Below are 16,178 nucleotides of genomic sequence, written 5' to 3' on the forward strand. Positions count from 1 at the left end.
CGTGGTGGAAGAGAGGAAGGGTGGGATGGGAAATGATGATAAAAAGAGAGCGAGAGAGAGAGCTGGAGGGGTGACTGGACTGGGGGGAGGCTCACCGGCACTGGGGCTCAGCCTCTTCTCCTCTTCCATGGCCGTCTCTGCGTCCACCGACTCCAGGTACTGCGCTCTGCCGACACACAGCGCAGCATCTCAAACACTCTGCTCCTGGGTCCATTATGTTCAGAGCGTTTAGTCACAAGGTTTAGTCTAACGTGCAACAAGCTACAATTATGCCCAGCAAGCACTGGCATGCGGTGCAAAGAAACTAGCCTTTGTTTTGCCTTTCTGCGTTTTTCTTTTTTCTTGTCTATTCATCCTATTCACGAAGGCAGAATTATTAATCGCACAGTATCATCACTTTAACTACCCAGTCCCTGATGGAGCCTCTTTTACTCCTGATATCTTACGGTAAAATTATCAAAGGAGTAGCTAGTCCAGAATTTACTGTTGCAGCAACACTGACCTCCTGTGGCTAGCTGGGGAACTGCATACATTGAGCCTACCGTACACAGTACCCCACTTTTTAACAGCTAAGTCCGAAGCAGAGCCAGCTCCACTGTGTGTCCAGCTAAGCAGCACATGCGTTCCTGTGAGCAGGGCCTGGAGGAAGCGCCATGAGGGCTCACCTTAGTTTGTCCCTGCCTTGCAGCAGCTGCTTGTAGATGGTCTGCGTCTCTGCGTCAGGATCCAGGGGGTCGCTCCAGTCGCCAAGGGTAACGGCAGAGTGGGTGCGACTGCAGCCAAGAGCTGAGGGACAGAGAGACAGTGTTCCGTCCACGCGCCTGTTTCGGCACGCAGCCGAATGGTGTGTGTGTGCGTGTGTGTGTGTGTGTGTGTGTGTGTGCGCGCGCGCGCGCGCGCCTGTGTGTATCAGTGTGTATATATATTATGTGTATTTTGTATTCAATCGTTTATTTCGCATACCCATATCTAAATCAACATACACAATTTACATTTATCTATTTACACAGCTGAATATTTACGGAGGCAATTCAGGTTCAAGGGCACAATGGCAGGGCCCTGTGTGGGATTTGCGTAGCAGAATTAGGCTCATGAGTTGGAAGCCTAGTTCCTTAAGTGCTTAACACCCCGCCACTCTGCAGTCAGTTATTTATGCTGCCTTTTATTAGTTCAATTATTCCCGCTATCTAGCTGTACCAGGCACAGCGAGATAACCGCTAAGAGTGAAGGTCTGAATGCCGGAGCTTTTCCCAGTGTGGCTAATGGGCTCTTGAGCCGCTCGAGTTTGAAAAATGTCCCTTTCCTCGTCGCCACGTGAAGCAAAGCAGTTATTCTGATGATGTCATTTGCCTGTAATTTGTCACTGTAAAGTTTTCAGAAACCGGGGAGTCTGGAGGACCGAGCCGGTGATGTGACGATAGTCCTGTCAGTAATGCGAACCGGCCCCGCCCTCACCCGCGCGGTCGCTCTGGAGACAGCAGGTCCACTTGCCGCCGCGGTGCGCCCCCGGGTGGAAGGAGGGCAGCATGCGCTCGTTGTAGATGCTGGCTTTCCTGATGGCCGACAGCCACTGGTTCAGCTCATTCACATTCTGCAGGGGGTGAAGAGCTCTGTTTATACAGGTACATCCCACCCTGCCAACACACACCCAAACACATACACACACACATACACATACACACCTATACACACACACACAGACACACACATACACACACGCACACATGCACACATACACACACACATGCAATCACACCGATACACACAAACACATACACACAGACATACACATGCATACATACACACACATGCAAACACATGCATACACATGCACACCTATACACACACACACACATGCAAACACATACACATGCACACATACACACATATGCATACACACTAATACACACACACACACACACACACACACATACAAACGCATGCATACCTATACACACCCATGCACACAAACACACACGCACTGAGAGTGCCTCTATTAGAAAAGTAAAACAGCCATTATAAATTAGTCTTGCAAGAACCACTTCCAGTGTGAGCTGGATACAACTGCACACTCTCTGGGGTTCATTTGCAAATACATATATCCAGAACCCTTTAACTTAATGTCAGGCTCTAATTAGGTGTGCCTGTACTACAAACCGTACGGCTAATTACGGCTCTGTTTCCAAAGCGCCGGCTCCAATGTCCTTTAATCTCCGCGGTGTCCCCGTTCGTGCCGGCTCTTTGAGCCGTCATGGAGGCCCTCACCTTGCACTGGATGTACATGGTGTGCAGCTGGCCTTCGCCGTCCTGGCTGATGACCTGCATCACGTGCTGCTGCTGGAAGGCGTTCTCGTCCACGCGCTCCACGGCGCACACCCGCTGGATGGGGATGGAGGAGCGCACCTGCGGAGGCGGGCGTGGGTCAGGGCGGCCTGTGGCTGCACAGGTCAGGAAGGGCCCCTCTCCCCCATATATAGGAGGAGCGGCTTGGACCCAGTAGCTGTCCATAGTGCATTATAATTACCATAAAGAATAGCATTTCTAAAGAATGCCCCTCGCCCAATGCACGCTGGGATAGGCTCCAGCACCCCCTCGTGACCCTGCTCAGGATAGGCGGGTATAGATAATGGCTGGAGGGATAGCGTTAATGATTGTGTAAGAGGAGGAGATCTGTACTCGCTTTAGAGAGTTGGGGGAGCCAAGGCCAGGGTAGAGGGAGGGAGGGAAAGGTATGAAAGCGGGGAAGGGATGGTAAAGGTGGAAGGTGGAAAAAGACGTCTCTAATGTGCAAATCAGCCTCCTGGGGGACGGAGGGACGGGAATATTGTCTGTTGGTGTGATTTACAATATTTTTGCATGAATATCCACGGTCCCCAATTAAGGACAGTTTTATTCTGCTCACATAAAGGAGGATGCTAGCTGAAAGAGATGTCCATTCATCAGACTGCTCTCTCTCTCTCTCTCTCTCTCTCTCTCTCTCTGCCCTCCTCCCTCTCTCTCTCTCCTTTGCTCCCCAGCTCACATTCTCATCCCAGTCTGCCTTTGTAAATGGGTGCTCATTATCCAAAGGGGGCCGCGCATCATCATAACCCCCCCGCTAATGACGCGCTCGCGTATGGCGCTAAACCGAAATAAATTACAGGATCAGGGGCTGATCACAATGTCTGTTCTGTGGGGTAATGTATTCCTCTGGAAAAGGCATTCAGCTGCTGGAGGACAGAACCGGCAGGCTACCTACTCGCTTCCCGATAACTGATTTCTATCCTCCTTTGTGGTACAGCGGTATTAGCCTTGACAGCACTGGCCCGACTGGTGTCTATTGCGATGCAGAGATGACACTGATTGCAGAGTGAATCTGGTGATTTGGTAACTCTATGGTTTGGTGCGGATGACTGAGGAGGGACTGGGATACTGGAGGACCCGGGGTCAGACAGGAAGGGGAGGGGGGAACAGACCTGCCAGTCGGGGGTCTTGGCGTAGGACAGGGTCTCGCTGCTCAGCCAGAAGTAGCGCTTCTTGAAGGCGAAGCGGGTGAGCAGCTGGGGCCCCTCGGCCTTGCGTTTGTGCAGGTACCCCTCCTTCACGGTGACCGAGGGCAGGAACACCGCCCGCTGGGGCACCTCCGACACTGCAGGGGGCGACAGAGAGGCGCATCACTCACAGGAGCCAGGGGTGGTCAAACACGGTTCTCGTTATTACTCAGAGCTTAATTCGTTAATTAAGCCAACTGACCTAGTTTCCTGAATCTACAGTGGTTGCAGATCAGTGTAGAGCCAGAAACAAGCTCAGCTGAGTGAACTATCATCAGTTGCTTTAATTGATACAGATTAGTCTGTAGATCCAAGCTCAAACAGCTCACCAGGTTTCTTGGATCTGCAGCGGCTGCAGACCTACGTAGACCCAGAAACCAGCAGACTGTTTCTCCAGGATGAGGGCTAACCAACCCAGTCTAAAGATAACTTTTACCGAGCTACTGTATCTGACAGTGTGAACATGCTCTCTCAGGCTTGGCCAGAAATGTTAGAGATTTCTGACAATATCATTAACACTGTTCAACATAATAACTGGGAAAAGGTTTTCATATTCCGCAATGTGTTGCTTTGCCGTATCTAAACTTGCTATATATCTATACAGCTCGCAGAACATTGATCAACTTACAGTTGAATTCAGTTAAGTTGAGTAGCACGACAAAACAGACAAATGCTCTGCTTTACGATTCTGTGGTGCCTGCTATTATTTCAGCCAGCACACAACAGGATTTGAGGTTTTCAGGCCTTTCGAGAATGTACCTGCCTGAAAAGAACACAAGGGGGCGCTGTATAATAATGTTAACCAGGTAATGCTGAAGCCTTTTCGAAAGGCAAAAAGAGATATGAGTACAGTAACGGTCATTTACATAAGCAGTTTCACCTCTTTTGAGCAGGGATGATGAAGACGCACAATAAAAGGAAAGATCATCCAGCGAGCCGCACTTTCCTTCGCAGATTCTGTCTCTGCCACGTTTGTGAGAGCGAGGCTGCAATTAGCGCACATAGCCGAGCGCAGAGAGCCAACGAGGCTCGAGCGCAGCAGGCTGCTCCTATTACGCGCAGAGCGGAGCAATTTCCCGCATTATGTTCATAATGATACAGCGGCGGCGTTGTAAACCTGCTTTAGCAATTACTGCTACTGAGGGGAGCGGCATGCAAATGAGCACAGCAAACCCTGTGTGCATAAATAGCTTTAAAAAGTGTGGAGGAAGTCTAGGAGGAAGTGGAGAGATACCCCAGGGGCACCGTGTGCACATCCTTCCTTCATGCCAAACTCACGGCCTGCTGCATCTGTCTGAAGAACTGCTGCATCTGTCTGAAGAACAGGATGAGCTGAGAGGCCCTTGGGTTTCAGCGGTTCCTCTGAGATGGGCGTGTGTGTGGGCGTGTGTATGTGTGCATGTGTGTGTGTGTTTGTGCATGCATGTGTGTGTTTGTGCATGCGTGTGTGTGCCCCCTATGTCCCTGTTGCCTCATGACTTTGCTGCATTGTGTAGCAGAGGTTTAGAGGCTTATTGAAAAGTGGAAGCTAGTCTCAGCCGGGAGGCCCTTTCCTACAAGAGCTGGACTTACTGCAACTCCAGCCTGCTCAGCCCCACTCAGGTTTAACACACGGCCCACAAAGACCGCTCACAAGCATCAAAGAACATGACAATCATATCATACCACCACATCAACCGCCATATCATACCGCCATATCATACCGCCATACCAACCCAAGGAGCTCGGAAGCAGTCAAACCTCCAGCGGCTCTTAGCGTTTCACATTTCATCCCGCCACTTTTATTATTAGATTAGCTTCTCCCCCCTCCCCTTCCCTCGCCCCCCCCCCCCCCCCGAAACGCTCCCGTCCAGTGGAGCGACGCACACGCCGATGCTTTTACACGAGCTGCATTAAATGTTAACTCGTTCCTTTGAAGGAAATTAGTCGGCGCGAGATGGCAGGGAGAGATGGGAAGGTGATATTTCATAAGGACTCGTATCGCCGCCCCGGTGCCTGCTGGGATGCGGCGAGGGGATCGCCGGGCTTGAATGCGCTCGGCTCAGCAGTGCGGCGCTCGGGGGTGGCGAGGCCCGCCCGGTCAGATGCCCCGCGGGCCGGCCGCCACGGCCCTCCACAGCCTGCCACGCCCGCTCGCTTGCTTGCTCGCTCGCTCGTAACCGCGTTCCCAGCCATGAATATTTCACCGGTCTTTGTCAAGCGTATTTTGGCAATAACTGACCTCCCACACTGACACCCGAGTTTTCTGGGCACGTCTGCCAAGCGCTCACTTAACCTAGCTAGCAGATCCACGGGGGGGGGGGGGGGGGATGTCTGATCTCAGTGTCTCCCGTTACTAGGGTACACTCCGACTTACTGAGAGGCAACCGACAACCACCTCAGCGATCAGCCAATCAGAGAGCAGAGAGATGGCCGTGCGAGGCCCGGCTGGCAGCGGCGGCCACGGCGGCTAATCGCCAGCGCTCGCTGAAAATCCCGCCGTCGGGAGGTCCCTGTCTTTGCACTCTAGTTTGGGATTTCTGGATATGCAAAGACTCCTACATCCCGAATTCAATTACACAGCACAGCCAGCAAAGGGGCTTACCGGGATTATGTGAGAATATCCAGGTAAAGTGCACTCACAGGGATTTCTGCAACTGAGAAATAATTACAATAGCACAGTTTGGTGCAGTTATAGGGGGGTAATGTGCAGTAATAGGAATTATCAGTAAGGGCTGGGTAGCATGTGGTGTATGCAAGAATGTGTGTGTATTGTTTGCAATGATAAACAGCTGCTTTGTAAGGCAAAACAAACATTTTTAAAGCAGACAGTAGATCTAATTTTATTGGTTGCATTTTTGCAGTTCTCTTCACTAAAAGGATGCCCATTGGAGATGTGGGGTATGCGAATGCTCGTGTCCACACCCGTGTGCTTGCGAGGCACTCCGGCTTTTTCTCCCCCCGTGGTGTTACACGCGGCAGAGAGGGCGGCGGCTCACCGTTGTCGTGGTCGATGTCGATGAGCTTGTCCAGGAAGTCCTTGACGGAGGCGACGCTGCGGAGGATGACCGGGTGGAGCGGCGCCATCCACTGCTCCTTCCCGTGCCCCAGCTGGAGGCCCAGGTTCCCCACGCTCTGCACCGCCTGCACACACACACACACACACACATACACATATACATACATAAACACACTGCTCCTTCCCATGCCCCAGCTGGAGGCCCAGGTTCCCCACGCTCTGCACCGCCTGCACACACACACACACACACACATACACATATACATACATAAACACACTGCTCCTTCCCATGCCCCAGCTGGAGGCCCAGGTTCCCCACGCTCTGCACCGCCTGCACACACACACACACACACACATACACATATACATACATAAACACACTGCTCCTTCCCGTGCCCCAGCTGGAGGCCCAGGTTCCCCACGCTCTGCACCGCCTGCACACACACGCACACACACACACACACACACACACACATACATGCACATGTGTGTACACGCACATGTCCATACACACATACATGCACATGTACACACACACGCACACACACACACACACAAACACACTGCTCTGTCACCAGCCACACGGCCCACCGGCACAATGCTCCATACAGTTACCATCGTCCTCAAACACAGGCCCGCTTTCCATCAGTTTGAGAGACCACCCCTTAACTGACTTAAAAATAAACGCTACTTCTTCCTTAGCCGAGTCTCGTCCACAGAGACCACGCTCATCTGCGCTGTCACAAGCCCGGCCACGGGCGGGTGCTCTGACCGTCAGAAACGCGCTGAGCGGTGAAGAGTCTCGGCTGAAGCCAGCTCTCAGAGCGCCAGGGACGCGGCGTCACCGAAAAACGGGTACATTTAGTCAACAGGACGGCGGAGCGTGGACAGGCCTCGCAGTGTGACTCATCACAACTCGAACAACAGGAACGTTCGGCGGCTCGGAGTCTCGCTGCAGTGGCTCAGCTACGCGAGGCCGCGATCGAGACAGAAAGCTGCCCGCTGGAGAACAGAGGGAGATTACAGCACAGGTTCCATAAACCTAACAGATACTCTGCGCCAGATATGTGTGTGTGTGTGTGTGTATGAATGTTTAGTCTCCTTATCATCGAAGCCTAAACGTTGCAATTCGATGCCTCTCTTGTGTATTCATGAAGGGGTGTGCATAAGCGCAGCACCGTGGCGATGGACGTCTCGTACTGTAACACAGCACCCAAACCCCCGGCCATAAAGACACTGAGAGGCGTGTGCACTTGGCAGAACACTGTATCATGAAGAAAATGTGTCAGATTCAACAGAGCTCTCCGCGAACACACCAACCTAGTAAATACTAACACAAGACAAATAAGAAGCAGTTCTTTTCTTTTTTTGATCGGTCTTTTTCCATTAGACATTACCCTACTGTCATCACCATGGTAATTGCAATTTATACACTGCTACAGTATTGGTTTGCTGAAATTGCTCTCTCTTTCTCTCTCTCTCTCTCTCTCTCTCTTTCTCTTTCTCTCTCTCTCTCTCTCTCTCTCTCTCTCTCTCTCTCTCTTTGTCTCAGTCCTAGCTGTCTCTCAGATCAAACACGCCCAGACCGTGCTCGCAGTGTGTCCCTCTTTGTCCTCCCCACACCTGGCCCAGGAGAAGCGGTGGGGTGGGGGAGGGGGGGTGGGGATGGAGGGGAGAGAGGAAGCAGAGCTCCACTTCACCCTCCGAGGCTCAGCTTTGAACGAGAGGCTAGCCGCAGCGGGGGTAAAAATAGCAGCTTTTCTTTGGTGGACACGTAGCAACAGGCTTTCAGCACCACGGACAGCTCCTCTCTGAGACACAGCCACAGTCAGGTTCCATGGGCCCCAGAGAGAAGGCCCAAGGCTCTTCTCGCTGCCTCCACCAAAACAAATCAACTAAAACAGTTTCAAATGTCAGTTGCATTACCAATTTAAAAATTGATAAAACAACTGGCTTCCGAAAACAGCACTGATAAGTGCTAACTGACCTTCCTACATAGTGACAGGGTAATCTGTATGCTCATAAATCCTAGTTTGTAAAGGGAAATGTTTCTGGAAGGAGAATGTACAGACAGACAGAGGCAGTTTATCAAGGACAGTGCATGTGTGTAGGTGTATATTTGCTATGTACACTGTTGCGTTCACGAGTGTTTGTAAAGCCTTATGGTAATGGTAATGAGGACTGGGCCAGTGATGTTTGCGGTGTGCATGTGTTTGTGCGCTGGTGATGAGATTTGGGTGTTTGGACAGTATTATGACTGGGCTGGCCGTGGTGTGACTGTGAGGAAGAGTGTGAGTGTGTGTGTGTGTGTGTGTGTGTGTGTGTGTGTGTGAGTGCGAGAATGTGAGTGTGAGACGGAGTGTGAGAGCGTGTGTGAGTGTGTGTGTGTGTGTGTGTGAGTGTGTGAGTGTGTGAGAGCGTATGTGAGAGCGTGTGTGAGAGCGTGCGTGTGAGTGTGAGAGCGTGTGTGAGTATGTGTGTGTGAGTGTGAGTGTGTGTGTGTGTGTGACAGCGTGTGTGTGAGTGTGAGTGTGTGTGTGAGTGTGAGAGCGTGTGTGTGAGTGTGAGTGTGAGAGCGTGTGTGAGAGTGCGTGTGTGTGAGAGTGAGAGTGTGTGAGTGTGTGTGTGTGTGTGTGTGTGTGAGAGCGTGTGTGTGAGCGTGTGTGTGAGCGTGTGTGTGTGTGTGTGTGTGTGTGTGTGTGTGAGAGCGTGTGTGAGAGCGTGTGTGTGAGTGCATGTGTGTGAGAGTGAGAGTGAGAGTGTGCGTGTGCGTGTTTGGTACCTTGGCCAGCAGCAGCAGTGTGCGGCTGGTCCGCGTGTCGGCGTGGTGGTCTCTCAGGTGGAAGAGTTTGGGGGTCAGGATGGCGGGAGCGAAGAAGCGCAGGAAGAAAAAGCCGCTGATGGCCAGGTACTTCACATCCTGCAGGGAGGGAGCGCGGAGGAGAGGAGAGAGTCAGCTCTGAGGGGCTCTCTCCTTCAGACCGGCACCTCTACATCTCAAAACATTACATTACAGGCATTTAGCAGACGCTCTTATCCAGAGCGACTTTTTACATAGCATTCACAGTGCATCCATTTATACAGCTGTATATGTATACTGGAGCAATGCAGGTCAAGTACCTTGCTCAAGGGTACAACGGCAGCGTCCTACACGGGAATCGAACCTGTGACCTTTAGGTTACAAGACCAGCTCCTTACCCATTATACTACCCTGCCGAGTCTAATCAGAATGTGTGCGATTGAGCCCTTAGACTGCCCCACTCGTGTGTGATGTAAGCAGGCGGTTAGCTTCAGGAAGAACGCAGCTTAGATACAGTAATGGAGGCAGCCGTGAGCAGGGGCTCTCCGGGACCGTCTCTGTGCTGAGCTGGCGTTTCGAGGACGCCCCGGGGGCCGTTTCTGAGGCCCGCCCACGGCCCCCGCCCCCGCACGGAGAGCGCCCGTGGGCAGCAGACACGCCCAAGGTCGGACCGTCGCCGTGTCACCTCGTCCTGTCGGGCTGTGTGCTCTAACACCTGCTGGTGGAAGAGCCGCGTGTGTGCGGGCACGTCTGTCCGCGTTTGGGTGTGTACTCTGCTAATGTGCTGGGATTAGTGTAAATGCACAGTTCTGTGTGGTGTGCATCCGACTGTGTTTCTCTAGTGTGTCACTGTGCTGTGTTGTGTATGTATGGATGCATCTGCATCATCTGCAGTTTAGGAGTCTGATCTTACCTTCAGCAATCTCAGTATTTGGGTGTACATTGATTAAATGACTGTGACCCAAGCTAATAGTCATCAAAGGTTCTACCTAGAAGTGTTTTCATCTGATGCTCTCTTTATTTTTTGTAAGAAAGGGATTCTCAATGGTAATCTGAAGAACAGAGTAACTCAAACAGCCTTTATTCATAACCTTTTGGGCAGAGTTCTTTCAGGATTTTTTAGAGGATGAAGAACTCTCAGAAGATTCAACCCTTCCAAGTAGAACTATTCCGAGTGTTAGAAGTAAAACCCGTAGGAAGTTCTCAGTGGAATCTTTTAGATAGGATTCTAGGTGAAAGCTTCAAAAAGTAGTAAAAGAGAGTACCTTCACCAAAGGCACAAACCAAAGAACCCTTTAGTGTATGGGTCTAGGGAGAACCCTTTTTTGGAGTAGCGTGCAGTTGTGCGGTACTGCGATGCACGTGTGCGGCACTGCGATGCGCGTGTGCGTGCGCTGACCTCGTTCTCCGGCTCGGGGAACTGCTCCTCCACCCTCTTGTGCAGCTGCTTGAAGGCCACCCTCATGACGGGCGGGCACTGGGCCACCGAGCCCACGATGGACTCCATGATGCCGGCCAGGTAGCCCTGCAGGAGCTCCACGCTGCTGTCCCGCACCTCCGCCTCCGACACCGCCCCTTTGAAGGAGATCCGCCTGCGCCGCCGGGGCCGGGAGGGAGAGGAGGGGAGAGAGGAAGGGGAAGATAAACTGTCTGCGCTTCCGCCTTCAGCAACATCTCGTCCTGGCGCGCCTCATCTTTTTTAATATGGTTTTTGTACCTGTTCGATTTTTGCCCATATTTGTATGGCCGTCTCATCAACACATCAGAAGCACAAACCCTCCCTCCTCCCGCCAGCTCTTTTCACTGTGCAGTCCACCAGCTGAGCTGCCCGCCTATTAAATCTACAGCACGGCCGCTGCAGGCAGACCTGACCAATCGCTCTCACGCAACGAGATGGTGGATGCGGACATTCCTGCAGACTGAAACCCCCTCACCCTGGCACGGCCTCCTCAACAGCCTCGATTCATCTTTCAAATTGTGATCTTTCGGCGTCTTGTTTGGTCTAGTCTCAAGCTGTGAACTGCTGATGTAGGTACCCTCCATTTGTGTATTAGCAAAGCCTTTAGTGCGATGTCCTGCTGTCCTGTGAGTTACACGTCCCAGGGCAAAGGGACTGAAATCAACCCTTACAAGGCCGAGGTTGAGTGAAGAGCCATATCTGAATGGATATTGGAGATGGGGAGGGGGGAGGGGGATTTAGAGATATGCATCTCAGAAGGTTTTTCTCTACGGTTGCCAGGCAACTGGCTTTCCCCTATTCCCTCCCTTTCTTCATTTCTGGATGGGTGTCTTCTCCTCAAGGAGCGCTGTGAGGGAGCTGGCAGCTGGCTGCTCTGCTGCAGCTCATTACCGCTCTGCTAAAGCTGCAGCTACAGAGTCTGGCCAACACCTGGGCACTGCAGCCAGGCTGTGTACACCTGCACCTGGAGCCCACTGCACCGGGGGAGGGCCAATCAAGAGCCTCTAATGTTTAATCATCAGGATAGGACCAATCAAGAACCTCTAATGTTTAATCACTGGGGGAGGACCAATCAAGAGCCTCTAGTGTTTAATCACCAGGGTAGGACCAATCAAGAGCCTCTAATGTTTAATCACTGGGGGAGGACCAATGAAGAGCCTCTAATGTTTAATCACTCGGGGAGGACCAATCAAGAGCCTCTAATGTTTAATCACTGGGGGAGGATTTGCGGTTTCATAAAAACTCACTCTCCCATCATTCTTTTCTGGAAGGTATCAGTGTATATCTGTAGTGCCAAGGAGGACTGCCTAAGCAATCAAACGGCCCTGCTGACAGCTGAAGAGATGCTAATGAAGGACTGCTGTGGTGCCAGTGGTCCTGAAAACCTGCTCCACCCCACCCCTCCTCCCCCAGGCCCCCTTCACCTGGTGCGGTTCAGCTCGATCTTGCAGGGGTCCAGCTCGATGTATTTCTTCTCCTCAAAAATGCGGTTGACGATGGGCTTCAGCACCTCGTGCAGGTAGAGCATCCCCACTGCCTGCCAAAACAGCACACAGGTCCGAGTGGGGGGTGGGCGGGGTCACACATAGGAAGTGCCTTTAAAAACTACACTTTAACAGCCACGCAGGGCAGAGCAGCTGAGGAAAGGTGAAACTGGAAATGTGCTGAGAGGGCAGTGGGTGAAAAGTGTGAGGGAGAGTGAGACACAGGAAGAGTGAGAGTGAGACAGGCTGAGAGTGAGAGACAGAGACCTAAGGAGGGTGAGAATGAGAGAGACACGGAGAGTGAGAATGATTCATGGTGGAGATGGTGAGAGTGAGAGAGACAGAGGGAGAGTGAGAGAGAGATAGAGGGAGAAAGAGCAACAGATGGAAAGTGGGAGTGAGACACTGAGAGTGAGGCAGAGTGAGAGTTAGCACACACCTTCATGAACTGTTCCATGGCTTTGGACGCCAGGGAGTTGGAGCGAAACAGGGTGTTTGGGTCCGCTGGGGGAGAGACGGGGAGAAGGAGAGGACACTCACATCAACGGCTGCTCACATTCTCTCTCTCAGGCCATACATGAACACACAGCAGACACAAGCAACATTACACATATGCTCCTGATACAGTTACATATCTTATTCGACTTTGCTCTGTCTTTCTTATATGCACATGGTGGCCATAACAAAGGAGCTGTGACATCATCAGGCTTTTCTTACACCCTCACCAACTCCTATTCAGCACATCCTGAGGTTACTATGGCGACAAATGACTACCCCGTCACTACAACAAACGCTATCCCTCCTCATTAAAGAAAATTAATTACTTGATTCATTATAAAAGGATAGGTTTTCCGCTCAGGAAAAAAAATGGCATAGGTGCTACAAAAATAGCTGGAATTAATTCATTAATTTGAAAGGGGAAATGGTGACGGATGTCTCATCCCACGCCCGTGATGCCCTCACTGAGCTGATATCTTTAAAACAACGCACAGCTGAAAAAATACACGAAGTGACCTCCTCGTTTTCGCCCTTACCGAAAATAACCTTTACCCCTCAAGGGACACATAGGAGTTGTCATGACGACAGTGCCTTGTTGCCTGGCTGACAAAAGAGTATTTTTTCGTAGGCCGAAAGGTTGGTGTTATTAATTGGTGGCTGGGGCTGCTCTTCTGGGCAGTTGGGCAGTTTGGTTCGGAGGTTCTCTGGCACGCCAACAGTTAAATTCAAACCTGAGTGCGGCACCGTGTGTTCTGCATGTAATAATGTTCCCCCTATTTCCTCTGCTGTTGGTTATCCATTCCGATCTTGTGATCGGTGCACTCCCTCTTAAATCTGTTTCCTGCGGAGTTGCTATGGAAACTTAAGACACTTTTTTCACCCCCACACCGCCGTAATTAATACAACGTATAGGCAGGGAAGAGCCAAGCGAAAGAAGAGCGTGGCCACGAAAGACGGAGAAATAAAAAGCACAATTAAAAAACCGAGAAGAGAAGGAATAAAATGATTGAAAAATAATGGGTGCTGCCGAGCCGGCTGGTGGCGGATAAATATAGCCCCGGCGGGCGGCGCGGCTGTGCCGCCCACACACAGCACGGCTGCGCTGCCTTAGAGACCGGCCGTCAAATCAGAGTTAAATACCGACGGCACTCCCGCCTCTCCGCGGGACGTGCCCAGCAGCCCGTGCAGGTGAGCCTCTCCCGAGCGCGCTCAGTGCAAACGCGCGTTCTGTCAGAGCTCAGACAGGCAGCGCTGTCCTTACCGTCCTCCGACATATCCCTACGGACCCTGGGACAGCGAATATCTGGAATAGGCTGGAAAGCATTAAGGTGCATAGAAGCAGCTTAAATTTTGACCATGCACCCCACACCCACCCCCGACCCCATCCCAGGTCTCACAGGTGTGGTTGACCTCACGGGTGTTGAGGTAGTCCAGGAAGGGTACCACCAGCCCCTGCCCCAGGTAGATCTTCACCAGCGTCATGGCAACGTCCTGTCGGCTCTCCACAGTGGTTACCTCCTCTAGCATGGTCAAGGGGGTGGTGTCCTCCACCTGCAGAAGGACAGGCAAGGAGGGAGATGAGACTGCATGCATGTGCACGCACACAAGTGCGTGTCTGTGTATGTGCGTGTGTCCATTAATATCGTATATCAACATATTTGAGGATACTGCCGTTATGATTGTCTATAGCTACAATATTTTAAATTATCATTTCTTCTTTTAAGGATAAAATATACATACATTTTTTTAAATAAAACCAATATGAAAATATCGAAGTACTGAGAAAAATTTTTTTTATTTAACACACTTGATTTGATTTAATATTATGTTATTTAAATGTTCATGTTTCTTAACTGTTAAGCATTCATACATACTTATCATGATGTTCGTTTAGGTTATTTATTGAAGCTCATTTTTTAAGTAATTGTTAGAGGATTGTTGTTTTATATAAAAAATGCCTTATTTAACTTAAGCTTGTGGTCTGAGTCATTGTTTGCAGCTTATCATACTGTAACTAAGCAGCGCTAAGGCTACTGCAGTTCTTAAAGGCACATCAACGATATGGAGATATCGCAGCAACCATCGTGTGCATGCAGGCGTCCTGTGTGCCCGTGGTGTGTGTCACTGACATTCACGCCGCAGATGGTGGACTCGCGTAGAAACTCAGATTAATGTTACACAAATGAAAGGGAGACTGAGAGCTTTGCTGGGCGTCTTATGTTTCACCTCCCCATATGCCCGAGCGACGAGTCCTTACTGTACCAACGCAGAACTCTCTAGAGCTGCTCTCTAGGGCTGCTCCACTGCTCAAGCCTACTCTGGTCTTCAGATGCTTTTTATTTTCATTTACATTCTGTGGCAAAACAGACAGGGCGTTCCAGAGTGGGGGAGGAAGTCTCCATTCAGGTCTAGTTTTTACACGTTTCAAAGGAAATGCATTTATGCCATTGCTAGTTTGTTTATAAAGTTAAAAAGTTTATAAAGTTATAGTTACCATGTCACGACCATGTCCTCTGGGTTTTTTAAAAACTGATTTAAACCAAACAATATTTTTTTCTCCCCGTTTAGAATGGCCAAACTTCTCTGCTCCATCAGTGGAGCAGAGAAGTCACTGACTGAGAGGACTTCTGCATTCACATGCAGCTGCTACAGGCAGACTGGTGTCTGACCAATCAGAGGCCAAGCCAAATATCAACCAGCCAATCCTGTTGGCTGGAACCCCGCATGCCTGGCATAATGGGGATTCCATTCACGATGGTAAGGTGTGCCCGTACCAGCGTGCCAGTCCACAGCCCCGCAGCCCACTTCCAGATTTAAAAGCTACACATAACCATGGGCATAGACCTCACTTCAACTTTGGGGAGGTGTGGCAACAAGCAAAATTTTATTTAGGATTTCTGTGTTGGAGGGACATTAACAGTAGCACCCAATGTAACATGATAATACTGGGAGGGAATTGATGTTTTCCCAAAGTTGGGGAGGATGTGTCCACCCTGTTGTCATCATGCATGCTAAAAGTTTAGGCAAATGTAAGACCATTCATTGACAGGGCTGACCCTGGAGACCCTGACCTCTGCGGGGGAGATGACCGACTCCACCAGCAGGTCTATGAGTGGCTGGTAGTACATGGAGGGCAGGATACGGTCCTCCACCAGCCGAACCTTCAGCCGCAGGGCCCCCAGCTTACCCCTGTGGGAAAGGCAGAGGACCTCAGAGACACCCCCACACACTGCCACAGTTACAAACACCCGCTCCAGCACAGACGCACCACCATCAAACCAGAATCAAACCCCATTCTCCTCTGGTAGGGCTGTCCCTCCTCATTACATTGAAGGCAGCCTATGAAACGGTATCAAGAGAAAACCTACCTGTCTCGCCCCCCAAATATTCAACTCGCCTAGGAACCAGC

At 51.0% G+C, this 16,178-nt stretch overlaps 1 protein-coding gene across 2 annotated transcripts in view; it reads right to left on the bottom strand.

The window, feature by feature from the left end:
* Nucleotides 1-16,178, bottom strand: part of LOC118237085 (rasGAP-activating-like protein 1) — a 33,835-nt gene that overhangs the window by 2,767 nt on the left and 14,890 nt on the right. For both annotated transcript variants that reach the window (XM_035435511.1, XM_035435510.1), the window contains exons 9-20: nt 15,841-15,958; nt 14,167-14,320; nt 12,711-12,775; nt 12,212-12,324; nt 10,728-10,920; nt 9,311-9,448; nt 6,509-6,653; nt 3,456-3,628; nt 2,266-2,403; nt 1,456-1,591; nt 666-786; nt 96-166 (exon numbers count right to left, since the gene is read on the bottom strand). In XM_035435511.1, coding sequence (XP_035291402.1) covers nt 96-166; nt 666-786; nt 1,456-1,591; nt 2,266-2,403; nt 3,456-3,628; nt 6,509-6,653; nt 9,311-9,448; nt 10,728-10,920; nt 12,212-12,324; nt 12,711-12,775; nt 14,167-14,320; nt 15,841-15,958 — 1,565 coding nt within the window. The remainder of the gene's footprint in view (nt 1-95; nt 167-665; nt 787-1,455; nt 1,592-2,265; nt 2,404-3,455; nt 3,629-6,508; nt 6,654-9,310; nt 9,449-10,727; nt 10,921-12,211; nt 12,325-12,710; nt 12,776-14,166; nt 14,321-15,840; nt 15,959-16,178) is intronic.

This window comes from Anguilla anguilla, chromosome 10 (assembly GCF_013347855.1).
Source record: "Anguilla anguilla isolate fAngAng1 chromosome 10, fAngAng1.pri, whole genome shotgun sequence".
Classification (NCBI taxonomy): Eukaryota; Metazoa; Chordata; class Actinopteri; order Anguilliformes; family Anguillidae; genus Anguilla; species Anguilla anguilla.